Source organism: Schistocerca gregaria, chromosome 7 (genome assembly GCF_023897955.1).
Source record: "Schistocerca gregaria isolate iqSchGreg1 chromosome 7, iqSchGreg1.2, whole genome shotgun sequence".
In the NCBI taxonomy this organism is placed as follows: domain Eukaryota; kingdom Metazoa; phylum Arthropoda; class Insecta; order Orthoptera; family Acrididae; genus Schistocerca; species Schistocerca gregaria.
Genome location: NC_064926.1, coordinates 166,029,060 through 166,045,652, shown reverse-complemented (window position 1 = coordinate 166,045,652; position 16,593 = coordinate 166,029,060). Strand labels below are relative to the sequence as shown.

General features: G+C 35.3%; 1 protein-coding gene across 1 annotated transcript in view; it reads right to left on the bottom strand.

The window, feature by feature from the left end:
* Positions 1 to 699: 699 nt before the first annotated feature.
* Positions 700 to 16,593, bottom strand: part of LOC126281209 (regulator of nonsense transcripts 1) — a 113,281-nt gene continuing 97,387 nt past the window's right edge. The window contains exons 14-18 of the mRNA XM_049979946.1: positions 14,821 to 15,076; positions 12,027 to 12,197; positions 7,355 to 7,506; positions 5,932 to 6,120; positions 700 to 5,089 (exon numbers count right to left, since the gene is read on the bottom strand). Coding sequence (XP_049835903.1) covers positions 5,081 to 5,089; positions 5,932 to 6,120; positions 7,355 to 7,506; positions 12,027 to 12,197; positions 14,821 to 15,076 — 777 coding nt within the window. The 3' untranslated portion in view covers positions 700 to 5,080. The remainder of the gene's footprint in view (positions 5,090 to 5,931; positions 6,121 to 7,354; positions 7,507 to 12,026; positions 12,198 to 14,820; positions 15,077 to 16,593) is intronic.

Sequence of the window (16,593 nt, the reverse complement as noted above, 5' to 3'; positions counted from 1 at the left end):
GAATCAAATAAAAAATTAACCAAGTCACTTTGACGAAGATTTAAAAATAAAGAGTTTGATAGCACCCGAGGAGCTCTGAACCAGCAACTTTTGGCATGTGAGTACTACCTTACCCATTACGCTAAGCAACCAGACTGTGCTACATAACTTTTTTAAAGCTGTGGAGCATCGCATGAAATTCTCAAATTTTTTTCATTGATTACTCACAAACGAAGGCCCACCAGGGAGAATTATTGCAGGGTGTGATACCTGGAACCTTAACTAACACCACCATAAAGATGGTTTTAAAAGTCAATCCCACAGCTGGGGACCTCTCCTTGTTATGGAAGTTGCAGCAGACACTTGACATGACATTATAAATGCTTCTATAGGATTTGCAACCACAGGATAGAATGACAATGTTAATGGCAGTGTGTCAATATGTAACTCAGTCACTCAAAAAGTCTACGAAAGTGAATGCGTGCACAGGAATAATAACAATAAATAAATTTAAAAAATCCTTAATGCTGTAGTAGAGAAGGAAATCTGTACAATGCTCATTCGCACACAAAGCCAGTAACATGAGAAAGAAAGGCTAAGGATGAGAGAAGAAAGTTAAGTATAGAGGGATGGGGTGGTGTAGAAATGAGTAAGAGAATAAATTACAGGATACGTTAATACCACAAATGATTTTAACCACTCCAATACACAGTCACAATATCTAACAATATCAGCTCTTTATTGCTAACGGACACAATGGCATTAAGGTGATTTTAACACAGTAAACTACTATGATAATTTGAGGGATTTATTTCTGGCATTTTCATTAACATAAAAACATTTTGTTAATAAATCATAATACTTGTCACTATTATTTGCAAAGAACATCATGCCACAAGATTGAACTTCCAGAAACAAGGGCTGAAGAAAAAAAATGATAATGTCAGCTGACTTATATGGAGTCACTTATCCAAAAAGTTCCTTCCTACTTTACATAAAACAACAACCAACAAAGTTATTCATAAACCACTCCTAGCTTTAAACAGAAATAAAACTGAGGGTAACATTTCACAAATACTATGAGAAGTAATGCACAGTTGAGAAATTCTACTGCTTGTCGGTACCACAGACTCCATAAATATTCAAGAAATAAAATGTGAAGCTCTAGTTTGTGCAAATCTGCTTGCTTGCCACAATTTTTTATAACATTAACAGTGAGATTACAAAATGTGCACTGCTATGTAGCTCGCTTAAGCAAGTATAAGGAAGTATATTACCTTATTTTACAATATTCGGGATAAAATTTAATATTCTGAAATGTCATTACAACTAAGAAATACTTAAAATGCCTTTATCATAGCAGTACACAGCTGAGAAGGAATATCTGAATTCTTTTCAAATTACCAATAAATACTGAACACAGCATTTACGGTGTCAACGAGATACCATCATTGGGAGTGATAAAGCAACATTAAATTTCAAACAAAAACAATCACTGTACCTGCAATACAATCAAAGAAAGATGTAATTTACTTATTACTGCACACCATACCTATTACACTACAAAATTTAGAGGAAAAGAAAACACTACATAAAACCACAAATTCAACTTTAACTGTAATACAGATAATCTGACAGTGCAATGAAGAACAGTGAATCTCAGCTGTTTCTTCCCTTGGTATGAATTATTAAAATAGACTTGCTTCGAAATACTTTTTAATAGTTCACATCATACAAACATATACATGCAAAAAAATGATACCCTTACAGAACAGGAAATTATAGAAAACCAACATAATTTTTCTTGTAATGCAGTTTACAAACGATTGTAAGCAACTGTACACATGAAGAAATCTGAAAACTAGTGTTTTGTGGAAGAATGCAGGTGATCGTTTTCTTTTTGCTGGGCTCTGTTTAATGATTCATACATTGTTTTTCATCTTGAATGGCCGCTTGGTAATGAACTAAATGAAAATTGCATACAGTTTGTATATTCCTAAGATCAAAGAAATTTTGTTATTATACACACATTGCCTTTTAGCAACCATATTCAAACTGAAATCATGGTATGTTCACAAAATGAGTACCCTACGGTGATTGCTTATTAAATCTTGGCCAGACGTCTGAAACAATACTAATTTCACGACACAAATGCCTACACATTCAAACTTACACAATAAAGGACTAATCTGCAACCACAATACTTTGGAATTCACTGTAAGAAATGCCACACACAGCAATATTTGTATCTCAACTGTCTTTCCAATACACATTTTATTTATGGAATAAATGATGTTTCTATTTCTTGATAAGGAACTCTGAAAGACTGCTACATTTCAAAAGGCCACTTTCAGGTACTACAGTATTATCTCAGTGAACTTGGAAAGACCATGTACAATATGGTCACATTTCAATACCACACTATTTGTTTTAAAAATATTTTGTTCACGCTATACTACTAACATCCACATTCAATGAATTTTAGACAATACCAATAATTTCCATATACATAAAGCCATATCTAAAACAGGAAGCCAAATACACTGGACGGATAAACATCTTTCGATGATCCAAGACTTCCCCACTAAGCAAAGTATCTATAGCAAATAACTGAAGTGTTTTAACCCATTGTACAAAATGCATTGAGTCCTAAAAGAGAGAGAGAGAGAGAGAGAGAGAGAGAGAGAGAGAGAGAGAGAGAGAGAGAGAGAGAGAGAGAGAGAGGAGGGGAGGGGAGGAGGGAGAAACAAAAATCTATTTCCATGGATATGCCATAATGGTACAATGGTTTTTATTAAGTCGGAAGAATGAAAGAGGATTTGAAAATGGAATTAAATATTCAATCCCATTACTATATTAAATATTCATCAACCTTTTCACTTTTGCACAATCTCATGAAATTTTCCCAAGACCTAAGGAGCATAAAAAGATCACACTCCTGTAACATTTCATTTCTGTACAACTGTTGCACAGTAATTGTGCAACTCCTTACACACCTACAGCACACCACAATGTTTGAACAACTAATCCTTCATGGCATATCAACACAGCAAACAAAGGAAACAATTACCTATATGACTGCTAACTCTAACTACTTTTGTAACTGATACAGTCAACAAAAAGGGAAGTGCATTAATGATGTTAACCTATTAACCATTACAAATTTTAAAATTTGGCAACATATATTCTTGGAGATATAGTCATACATGTGAACATACAGTGTATGACTGCTGATGAAATCTTGATTACAAATGAAATTAAATGGTAGATGGTAGATGGTCATATTAGCTCTAAAAGAAGAACAGAACAAATGTTAGTCATTATACACTGTGTTTAAACGTGCAAGCAATTACATGCATGTATGACATGAGGCTCTGACGAAGGCACTCTGCAGACTTCATAGCAGTCTGCAAGGAATTGATTTCTCATTTTCACATTGTGGGTGTTGCATTGCAACTACATTCCAAAAGCTCTGATTAAAATCTTTCACCCTCTATACACAGGGATTCTGTCCTAACTAAGACATCTTTTCATGGAGAAATAAAAACTAAAACAACATTTTACATAACTCTGTGTGTGTGTGTGTGTGTGTGTGTGTGTGTGTGTGTGTGTGTGTGTGTGTTAAAAATCTCTCATATTTCTAAAATAAAATATTTAAAACAGAAATTTCATTCGTCACCCAGCAGTTGCCCCTAATGCAAGAACCAACATTTTCATTTAATTATTACAACAAAGTAAAATCATTATAAAAGTTTTTCTACATTAAGCAGAGCAGTGAGACTTCATGTTTGTACCATACCAAGGGCAGAAATACAACGTTTATCAAAAATATACCACTGTTCACAAAAATCAAATTTGCTTTATTCTACTACACTTCCCAAAAACTTAACATTAGTTTGCACCTAAAGTGATGGCAGTATGATCTAAACAACTAACAGAAAAAACAATAAAAGCTCAATTTTTCCCATTCTGGTTATTTGATTTATTTGCCCATGTTTTTTAATGACATTTCACAAACACAAATGGGTTTAATTTCAGTCAGTATATCAAACTATATAAATTATAAAATCCTAACAATAAAGATAAACTGCACAGGCAGAGATTACATTTTCAAATTAGAGGAATTTGTTACAAAGTCCACAGTACATTTAATCATTGATTTTTGCTATTTAAACTCAAAACTATTACATCGGCAAAAAAATTCAAGAAATGAGCATTAGGTTAAGCTCATATTACTGAGTTAAGACTTCTCTAAATGTGTAATACTAATTCACAACTGAATTTGAAACGTCACCTTTTGCTTCACCCTCTGGAACAGTAACACACATCCACGAGGGCAACTCTTGCCTAACCATCCCAGAAATTAGGGATAAAGATACAAATAATGGATAAATGGAAATCCTACAGGCATGGAGGACTGATAACGCTGAAAGCATGTTGCAGCATGCTATTCCCAGTGCAATTTCTAAAATGTATTTGCCCACATTCATCTCAACACGAACAGAAAATTAAAATGTAAAGAGTGCAAAAACTTTTCCCCACACAATAAAATTTTCAAACAAACTGAAATGTGTAAGAATTTGCAAGTTGTTTCCTTCTCACTCATTCTTATAATGTGTGAATTATTATAAGAGTTTTTAAAACTCATAAAAAGAAACAAGCCATCTTGGCACTTCTACAAAAATTCTGTTTCATGTGTCATGACTTACATAAATTATGATTTGCTGTACCCTTGTTGGCAATACTTCAAAACAGAAGCTGGCATTGGTAACCATTCAATTTCCCATTCTTGTGATCCCTGACAGACTGTGGCACTGCACTTACCAAGCAGTAAACCTTGCCAGATCTGGATCAGTATTCAGGTTGTATTTCCGGGGGTCGGCTTCCGGTTCCGGTGGGTAGCGATTGCTCCAACAGCAGCAGTAGCAGCAGCAGCTTCTTTGCCTCTCCCACACATCGGCTGACAGCTCCCAGCTGTCTCTCTTGCACTTGCATGTTTGGATGTTCCACTCTACTACCGTCTCCGTCCGCCCCTCAATTGGGTTTGTGTCACTTCGTGCCGCTCCCGCGACGCTCCGCGAACCAGCCACCGCCCGCGTGCTCAATATGGCTGAAAGATCAACGACAAACAGCATTCAATAAATTTCTATCACAACTTTGACAAAGGTTTGAAGGTAGTATCTATTTTGTCCATTTAATTTACTAAAGTGTTTTATTAACAAGTGAGATCCTAATTTCTCCTGGCATATACAATGTTCAAATAAATTATGGGAATGCTGCCAAGTGAAGTCATCGGCGATGTCCCCTGGCTGGATTCCTGTACATTATTTAAACTTTTAATAACATGTTGAACTCTGTCAGTTCATTTGAATGTCTGAGACTTATTTAAAATTCTTCAATCAACCCTAGCTGCTGTCCTGTTCAACCTACATGTTTCTTTAATGAACTGGGTCATTGCATGTGTTCAATCAACTACCAATGTATTCACAGTAGAGAACTAACATTTATATTCACGTACTAGGTAAATTTGGAAACTTCACAACTGCTCTACTTAGAGGGCATTAGTCACAGAAGTATTTATCGAGTCAAACATTTCCCAAGCAGTTATCAATGGTTAGCCTGCAGCAATTAATGCAGTTTCAAATAAGAATTACACTTTTTTTTCTTCATTTACTTCACATGAGAGACAACCATCCATCCCAACATGTTAACTAGGAATGAGGGATTCCTTTAAGCCTTAAATCATTCTCCAAAATCCAAACTTTTTTAAAAAAATACAGTGAACATAGTTCACAAATGGAATGTGAAGCTTTACAGATGAATTTCATAACATAGCTGTTATGCTATGTCACAAAATATATCACAATGTCATGTGCTGGATAACCAATGAGGTAGTCTGGGCATATAGGAAAAAAGGAAGGGAGTGGACAGGGTAGGGATTCACATACCTACCTGTGAGAACTGTCCTCCTTGTGAAGCGCCGCCAGTGAAAAAGGCTGAGCGGTCTCCTTGGTAGGTTGAATCCTGTGACAGGAGTCCATCCATTTGTGACTGGAATTCTCCCACCATATAACTGTCCTGTGACAACTCAGGCTGGGAAAGTCCTGGCTGTGACAGGCTAAATCCAGGTTGCGACATTCCCTGAAAGAAATTCCAAAAACATGAACATAAACATTTTGTTTCAGAACAAACACAAAATAACAACAGTAACATTTATTGCTGAAATACTTCTAAGATTTATTTAGACACTGTAAATAAAACAACAGGTTGTATTATCAAAATTCATAAATAACTGACAAAATGAGATGTTTGTCAAAACTAAAACTATTAAGTAGTATGCATTTTCACCAAAATCTAACATTAGTTTTAATCAGACTTCACTGAAGAACCGTACAAAAGCCATTTTAAATGGTGAACAACACTGTCTCACAAGACCACGTACAAATTTAAAATTATGATACCTGACAGAACGAACATTTGGTATGCTGGACAATGAAAAATGGTACAGTGTAATTCATCTACTTCCAGCAAAATTATCATTTGGGTTTTCATAGCATATTAAAAAGCACTGATATGTATCTGTTACTATTTTGAGACATTTAAGCTTTTCATTTCACTTAGCAAAGTTTACTAGTCCACAGCAACCCCCCCCCCCTTTTTACCTGAGTGTTGCTATCTAGACATTACGCAGATCAGCAATGTTCGACACATGCCGATTTCTCACCACCGACAGATTTCATAAAGTTGGAGAATTACTCTTAAAGAAAAGCAGTGCACTATGTTGTTCATTTTTTCTTGGATGTGGATTCATAGTCATAAAACTTTAGAATAATAAAAGGAGTAAATCTGAATTGGAGATTTTATAAATAAATAATTCTAACAGTTGAAGAGGACAATGATGTCTTTTAAAAGCATTCTGTTATGTTCCGATATTTTGCATCACATCAGCAATTCAAGCAACTGTAATATAAGCTTGTATGGTTCTAATTCATCTGCCACGTCACAAGAACAGCTGTGCTAAATAGTGTTGATCCTGACTTAAATGTCTTACCTGTCACTACTGAAACACTGGAGCAGTTTCGTTTCTAGAAACATAGACAATATTTTAGCAAACTTTTGATCTATATGAAAACGCAATATAGCCCTTCCCTGTTTTCTCACTTATAGGAATAAATACTTATTTCATAATATTCTGGCACCACATGGTATCAAAGTATAAAAATTATATAAAACCAAAATATTATGCTTTGTATGAAATTACTTAACATCTACAATTATTGTATCAATTTCTACTCCTGTTTTCTATCTGCAGTTTTCAGTCAGTAAGATTTCATAGTTTTCATGTCTTAATACTGTTTACCTTTTAAAAACTCACCTGTGACATTCCTTGAGTTAGTGGTGCAGCTTGACTGTAAGATTGTGTTGCATCCTGACTCTGCCCTGCTTGATTAAGTCCAGTTTTTACAGAATTGCGTGTGTTCTTAACTTTGTTCCTCGTTGCTGCTCTGTTTCTCTGGTTTTGTCGTGCTGAGAGAGAGAGAAAAAAAAAAGGGGTTCAAATGGGCTTGTGTGTAATTTAACTATTTACAAGTGGTTGCCACATTTTCACGATGGTGGTTTGATGATTTTTATCATTTAGATAATGTTGATTACTGTGTGTTTTCAGATGATCAGCTAAAAGCAACAGCAAACTGCAAAATGTCACTCAGTTTGCATGCAAAATGTTACTCAGTTTGCATTAAATTCTGTGAACGAGACTTTTAACAAGGAACTACTCATATGAAGTATCACTTCATCACATGAAACATTTGAACATATTTTACAATCCTACTAATTAATGGACTATTTCTTTCAGAGTAACCAGCCTCAGGCTTAAGCCCATTGTCAGACAGCCAGGATTTTTCATACGAAGTTCACACTTTTGTAAATCCTCATGGCTGTCTGACTCGTTATTGCAAAATAATCATCCATTCAGAAAGTGCGGCTGGTTGCAGTCTTCGTCTTCAGTGATAGTAACTAATAACTTCATTCTAGTAACACAATTTTTCACTGAATGTAGACATTCTGCATTTGGCTGTTAAAATTTTTTTATTTATTGCAATTCCTTTCAGAATAACAGTCAAAACTGCACCAAATAAAATACGTTATGGTTAGAAATCAAGTAGCAGACCTGTGAAACTTAGAACATAAGGGCAATTTTGTGGGAATGATAAAATCCACTTAACAACAAAGTTACGACAAGCTGGAACACGCTTCCAGCAGTCTGAAGCCAAACACATATGAAAGTATAAATTAACTCATTGTTCCGCACACACATGTGAAAATAAAAACAGAGTTCACAATATGCACTGAATTACAACACTTGTGTAGTGAATGTGGTGGATGAACGAATGGAGGGATGGAGGAATTTCAATGTCAGTAGAATGACGAAGATGTAAACATAAATAGTGTGAGCTTGTAAACAAATAAAAAGAAGTCTGTAAATTAAAAATAGGTTCTATTTACATATGCAAGTGCATGTACAACTTACCATCACTGACACATTGTATTGTGAAACTGAACTGATCTGCCTAGACACAAAAATGATCATCTTAAAATCATAAATAAAACTGGGAGTATATGTAAAGCAAGGAGACACACACACACACACACACACACACACACACACACAGAGAGAGAGAGAGAGAGAGAGAGAGAGAGAGAGAGAGAGAGAGAGAGAGAGAGAGAGAGAGAGAGAGAGAGATTTCTCATAATACGCATGCGATGTGACAATGTGAATTTTCTCATTTAAAGTAAGTGATAGCTAAATATGTAAGTACACCTACTCATATATCAAATAGAAAAAAGTAAGTGACCACCCAGTCACAACAAACACTGCCAACAGAAAACAAGTGTAAAATAGAGACAAAAATCTCAGATCCAGGTCGAAGGTAGCAGACCACAAACAGAAAACAGTCACACACAATCGCACAAGAGTGTGATACTCTGTAAGCAATGCACAAATGTGAACTTACTTAGGTAAGATAGAACAGGTGCCAATCATTAAAAAGTAAGCCTAGTTGCAAAGACCAATAGTCAACACATTTTAAATATACCTAAAATCATCATCTTATTAGATGTTACTGAGGATGTCTAAGAACATTATATTTTTCATGTCAGTCTGTTTATTACAGGTATGATTTGGCTGGTCTTTAAACTCCCAATAAATTTTCATATCTTCTAAATTGTCAAGCTGTCTTCCTTTCCTGCTTTGATGAAAAATTTCTAATAAGCTTTCAGTATCATTCCATTTCTGTTTGGTCTTCTGAATATGGTTCCCAAATGAAGATTTGCAATTGTCACTGCTGTTAATGTATTCTCTAACCTTAATGGCAAAGCATCTACCTGTTTGTTCTATATTGAGGTTTTTGCTTTCTCCACAATTATTATTATAAACAGTGGAACGTGTGTAGTATGGTTTTTCATGTTGGATGCTGTATTGTTAAGCCTTACCCAGCACTTTTTAGTACTAAAGCTGATTGGTACTTTGGTGTCATGTAACCTGACTAACTATTCCATCAGACACTAACCCGCTAAAGAGCAAAGACATGTATTTAGCTTCAACAACCTCTTCTTTCTGCGACACTGCATCAGTGGTATTATACCTGTGTGATTTTTAAGTAAACTTTTATCCACCATCTGCACTTAATGCCATTGTAGTACACAGCCACATTTCTCAGGACCTGAAGTACTTTTTCCAATTTTTTCTTCTCCAGGGGAAGTTTACATACATGGTTCCTGTATCACAGGATGAAATTTTAAGTTTTCTTTGATGTTATCATGACCTTTGACATTGATTTTCATACAGATTTCTTCAAAAAGTGTGTCGTATTCCTGCTCAAAGTCAGCCTTGGAACAGAGCAGAAAAAACATAATATACGCAAATTTATTGATCATTAAATGTAGTGTTAGCGTGGTAAGCAAAATTTTCATTGTCGGTATGTGGGGTTATGGCCACCTGTTTTTGTTCATAGTTTATGTTCATAGTTTTTGGAATGGTTGGAAAGCATGCAGTCACTCCCTCAATGATAATCACAATCTGACAATAGTGACTCTAGTAGCAACCTTCTTTCTGCCCATTGCGTGTATTACAACAGCTTTAATTTACTTTCAGTCATTTACACATATAAACACGACTTTTGATTATGACCATCTCTATAATGGGCTATCATAATTACTTCAATGTGAAATACGCTAGACTATATAGGCAAGTAGTCTTGGGTTGGCACAACCTGATGTCAGGTGCAAACATCCCTCCTCAAGATGCTCCATAACGTGACAATTTCCACCCTCTTCCTCACCCAGGACATACCTGAACTGAGTGACCTTGTTTATAACAAGCGGTAGATTTCATGCTTATTGTTATCTTTTTACAAAGATGGCCAACTTAAGTGTTTCAACCAATATTGTGTTACAAGTTTTATTTACCATTATTTTATAATGATAATGATTCTCACATTAGAACGCGAGTGTCTTTTCACAAAAGAATTTTGCTTCTGTGTTTCGTTTACACCTTTGGACACAATTGGAACTGTGATAGAAATGCTCACACATTTGTGTGTTCCAGCACTTAGCCACTGCTTCTGTGTGATTGATGCTTTGTATACGTGGAGAGATAAGTAGAACTAACTGCTGTTAGAAAGAAATAAAACAAACTGTTTAAGATTTTTTAAATAGGCAAAATTTAATTTTTTTTTTAAATTTCATATTCTGAACAATATAAAGAGAATGACAGTGTTATTCATTCATTTTCTCCCTTGTTGTGTTTCCTAGGCTTTCCTGTATTTTACACTCTTTTGGGTCTCTCTGCTGAAAGTGTAAAAAGGAGGTTCCACTGTATGATTCTTTAATAGATCAGGATACTCTTGTGAAATGGAAAACAGTAATGTAATTCACTTGGTATGATTTGAAGCAAGTTATTTCACAGAACTAATGGTAGAAACTGCAATATATCAGGCTGAAGTCTGTTGGTTAGGGACTTGAAAAATGTGTGTTTGCACATGCAAATTCTGCCTCAAAATGTGAGAATACAAATGTACTTAATAAGTGCTATTTCATAGCATACTGCACCCACATGAATTATTTTATCAGACACATTTTGAAATACCTTTATTTTCTGCATATAAATATTGAAAAATAAGCAAATTGTGGTTAGTGGCACGGCACACCATCTGGCCCAGGACCATTTTTGAAACAGACTTTGCCAACGTGTTTGCAAAATAATTAGTGCACTTATACATGAATGAAACAATGTATGAGTGTACTTTTCTCTTGTGTGATGACAAACACTTGGCAGTGGATTTGTCTCCATACCATACATACCCGGTATGGCAATGTAGTAGTGATAGCTAGCATCTTAGAACAAAGAACATCTACTTTTTCTACTAGTGAAGTTAGTACAGCAAATAGGACAATACTAGACTATGTCATCAACACTTGAATTCCTTTACATCATTACCTCTACAAAAGTTCCATTCCAAACATTGACTCGCATGATTAAGTTAAACGGCTCTGCTTTTTAGGCCACCAAAGACCATTTTGAAACATATGAATGTTTTCTTTCAAGCTAATTTGAACTAACATTAAGGTCTCAGGTTTCCAATCACGAGAGTTCCTCAAAATGGTGCAACATTTCAATGAGTGCCACTTCCACCAACATCTGAAGCTATTTTGAGGAGCTCCTCTGGTTGGAAACCCAAGACCTTTATATTTATTTGAAGCAAATTCAACTACTAAAATCGCAGACTACTCGCAACATACCTATTTGCAAACTATACAAAGAACAGGATAAAACACAATTTTTGAGTAATAAAGAGTGCTGACAGGGTCTCAAATGGTTTTTGCTGCTTCTTTTGTTGGTTTTTACACAAATGATATCTCTAAATCGGCTTGTCAGCATATTTATCAAATAGACATTAAACACCGACACCACCACAACTGAATAATCACATTAGTACAGTACATTAACTAGGAGTGAAGTGTATCAAGAACAAAACATGTTTCTGTACCTTGCAAAGCTTGCTGATGCTGGTTGTAAAATCGTGGTGGAACATGTGCCATATTCATGAACATACCAACCGGTACTGGAATATTTGCTAGTGCAGCTTGAGCCCTTTCTGGGGATATATAACTTGCAGGATCATGAGTGCGGCTGTATAAGTCCATTGGTACACCATTTGCTGTAACATACAGAACTTGCATAGCACCCTTAGGTATATGTGAAACAGATTTATTGCTGTAGTTGTTAAACAGAAGACATACACAAGTTGTCATAGTGCTTGTGGCTGGAGCTGCTGTCCTACAACAATACTGTCGTTAATATGTTAAGAAAGAACCAATGTAATAAACTTACGAATGTATAGTTGCCTAGTTGACTCCAGGGAGGTAGTAGAAACATGTTCACACATTATTCACTTATTTAAAAATTTGCTCAATTATGAAATAAGAAATTATTGACGTCACAAGTGTTTATGGAAAAGGAGTTTAATTACAACTATGTTTAAGTAGGCAGTAGTAATAGTTCCCTACTGTTATTTTGAAGTGTTTAATTAGCAGGTGGAAAGTCAGAGAGAAAATGTGCTCAAGAACTGTTAGAAGAAGAGCTTCATGTCTATTTTCAGTGTGTTATATGACTGAAGGCTAAAAACTTAAAAAACGGGATTAGATGTAAGTAGCTTGATTACAAATATGAAAGAAGTTTACAATTTTGTAAATGTTTATCATATGCATTGTAGTTAATTCTCTACGGCATAAATGTAGTCAATTTAAATACAATCTATATTTGAATACTTTCAGAAAATTTAACAGAAGCAGTTGCTTGAATACATATTTTGGAGAAAAATGGTGAACAGAACTTGTCTCAAAAGTTCAGTTGGGGTGTGGGGTGGAACACTGATGATAAATATAAGAAATACATCCAACTACAGATAGGTAAAATACAATGAATGATTAAATTTAAATATCTTGGACAAACTGTACCACAGAATGGACTAGAAAAATTAGCAATACATGTAAGAGATAATAAAATGGACAGAGAATATGGTTTAACGAAAATACCTAGAAGTAGAGCATACAAAGAAAAATAAAAAAAATAATAAACGCTGTAGCGTATTGACATGACCAGAAAAAAATGCTGAACGATGAATTATAAGGTGGACATAACAAAGGTACTTTAAAGACATTTCCTAGAAAATTAATGGGTGCAATAAAACAATAGATTGCTGGAAAATGAAACTAGCAAGGAAATCTATATAAAAGAAAGAGAAAATATCAAAAGTAATGACGAAGCAACAATTTATCTTCTTTGGGCGAGTTTTCCGAATGAACGGGAACACGCTAACAAAACAATATTTCCGAATTTCTGGAAAACGAAATTGACAGCTGCTTGGATTACAAAAATAAGGAAAATACTGGAAAGAAATGCCATCAAATAATTGAAAATAATAGAAAGAAACATTTTTAAGAATAAAATACTACATTTAGAGCACTTTGAAGGCAGAAAAAAATTAGAAGCTGGAACATGAGAAGAAGAAATGTCGATGTTCTTATGTGATTCTCATTGTCAACTGAAGATTGAAGAAATCTACACATTGATTTCAGTAGTTGCATGAATATATACGTGCAAATAAATGAGCAAGAATAAATTAATCTGGGAATCATGTACTAGGTAGAGATGTTATGACATTTTCTTTCTGTCCCAACAAAGAACACTAAAACATTAAAACCATCACTTGCAAGCAATTGTTACTGACGAAATATCAAAGCACAGAAACGTGTAGTAAACAACTGAAACTTGCACTGAAGAGAACATATTAATTTTTACTTTACAGAAAAATATGAAAACAAGGGTTGCCCAGAAAGTAATGCACCACACTCTTTTTTTCTCAGCCTAAAAATAATGCTCCGGAAGCAAAACGTTACATATGTATCATTGAAAGTCTCCTGAGCACACGCGCCAAGTTTCCGTCACTTCTGACAGATAGCGTAGTTGCAGGAGTTTCGAAATAGCCTCTGCAGGTTACGTACATTACAAGCAATATGCCCTCATTGAATATCTCAATGCAGAGAAAGAAACTGTGGGAAGTATTCACTAACACTTGCGCAAAGTCTGTGGAGCATCTGCTGTTGGCAGCAGTACAGTTAATCGTTGGGTATGGACAGTGAGGTTATCAGAAGGCAGTTTGGCAGAGCTCCACGATTTGCAGTGGTCGGGGAGACCATCCATGGCTGTCACACCTGTCCCAACCCCCTCGCACTTCCACTTGTTTGGGCCATTAAAGGATGCCATTTGTGGAAGACATTTTGAGGATGATGAGGAGGTGGTTCCTACAGTGAAGCTCTGGCTCTGCCACCAGGACAAGGATTGGTACTGACAGGGCACACATGCCCTTGTCTTGCACTGGAGGAAGGTTGTAGAATGGGATGGAGATTACGTGGAAAAGTAGGATGTGTAGATAAAACACCATTCTTTCGCGTGTGTAATTCTCATTACGTTCAATAAAGAATTGTTGAAGAAAAAAAATGTGGTGCACTACTTTCTGGGCAACCCTCATATTTAACTAATAGGACACAAAAGAAAACTGATTTTATACCCCATCAGGAACTTATGGGAAGAGGAAGAGGAGGAAGGGGGCAGTTGATCTGTGAGGGGGGAGGGATTAGAACTATCAACCTGATCCTCTTTCTTGTAAGATCACCACCTGATGAAGTATGTCACCACTAAAGCTAGTGTAGTTTTTTATACTCTTCATAAACTGTGAAAGAACTAAAAGCACAAGATACACAAAAATTTAAGCAACTTACTTGGTCTAGGGAAAAAATGATTAGGTGCTGGTGTGCCATTTAAATGGCTAGTGCGATCATACACACTTCCTGGAACCAATGCCTCTCGGGCATCATATATTGATGTAGACATGAAGTGAGTTCCAGGGTTTGCTGTATTTACGATCTTCTTTGGTTTTGCAAATTGGATCATTGATTCTTTTAGATTGTTTAGGGGGCCTTCAACTAGAACTTTCTGTTCTTTATAAAAATTCAGCAGGTGGTTCCACAAAGGTTGCTGTAGAATATAAAAAGAAGAAGATAATTTATATAGCTAAATATAACTTAACAGCTAATTAAAGTGTCAGATGTCCACAAACTTCCATTACAATTATAATTGTCTCCAAGGTTTTTTTCCTACACTATTTAAGAATGAAGCTCAAAAATGTTTAAGGACAAATGGGCTCAAATTAATTAATTAAAAGTGATGTATTTTCTTCTGCTACTCTGTAAATTGTTATACATGAAACTATCTAAGTACTGCAAATATTAAACGTTAATAAGTAAAAGCACCACAACCAATTGAAAATTATAAATAAACTGATGTATGACCAGTCTTCATTCTATTACAAAATACTGATACCTACAATCTGAATTATATAGTTTAAACTGAAGTATCTACATGTGTAACACAAAACAAACAATTGCTGTAAAAAAAAATGCACCAAGCTCCCAATTACAAAGGTGCAAATTATTTGGTTTTTACCAGTGATCTTTGGAAAGTTAGAAAACTGAGCATGAAGTATTCTGTTGTAACTTAATTTCCATTTAAAATACACCATTAGTGTGACTCCTGTTTTACCATCAAAAAATGACGTGGGCCCCAATTCCACTGTTTGACATCCTTCAAGTATTTACTATTATTCCCAATTTTATTGTCAGGTAAATGCAGGGACTGGACTAACTTTGAAACATACCTGCCACCAATTTCCTGTCTACACATTTGCTTAGACTTTTCCCTAGCACCTACTTAAAGGTTGAAAATTCACAACTTACTTATAGCTGACAATACAAGAAAATTGGATGGCTTCCTTCAGAATTATTGTTCTATGTTGATACAAAATAAAAGAAACTCTATTATATATCACCAGGAGAAATGCATCATAATACTTTTCTAGCTGCTCAGAAGTCTAAAGAATACCATAGCTTATAATATGAACTACTGACAGCGAGTGTTAACCTCCAATTGTTGCTGAAGTTACAGACCCTTTACATGTGCTAGGAAGACAAGAGAAATGGAAATATGTTATTGCAATGATTGAAATGACTGAAGAAAAATAAAGAAAATTGTTAATTTTTTTAACCACACTGGCGGGCAATCCAGCCCAGTATGGTGCAAGTGCTTGAAAACTTCAACTTACACAGAGCTTGCGGTTTCTTTACGAGTTCCCATTCACATCTGAAATTAATATAGAAAGCAGCAGAATTTCATAAAATACTAAATGTAGAAGGAAACTTAACACTTTACCTGGATGGATGGTTATGGAGTTGGAGAAGTTGCAACTCAGAGTGAGAAACTTAGTGCTAAAAAGAGACTGATAATGCTTTCTCCGATGAATCCTTCTCAGTTACAGCAAACAGAAAGATTTTCTCCAGAAACAGAGTTACAGCATGGGTGAAACTGGACTAGACTGCAAGGGTTTGCCCACAAACTACAACACACTGGGACTGAAGCACATGTTATCGTACAATAGCCTAGAAAAGAAAGGCTGAACGTTCTTTGCTGTTCAAATTCAAATGGTGAACACAAACTGA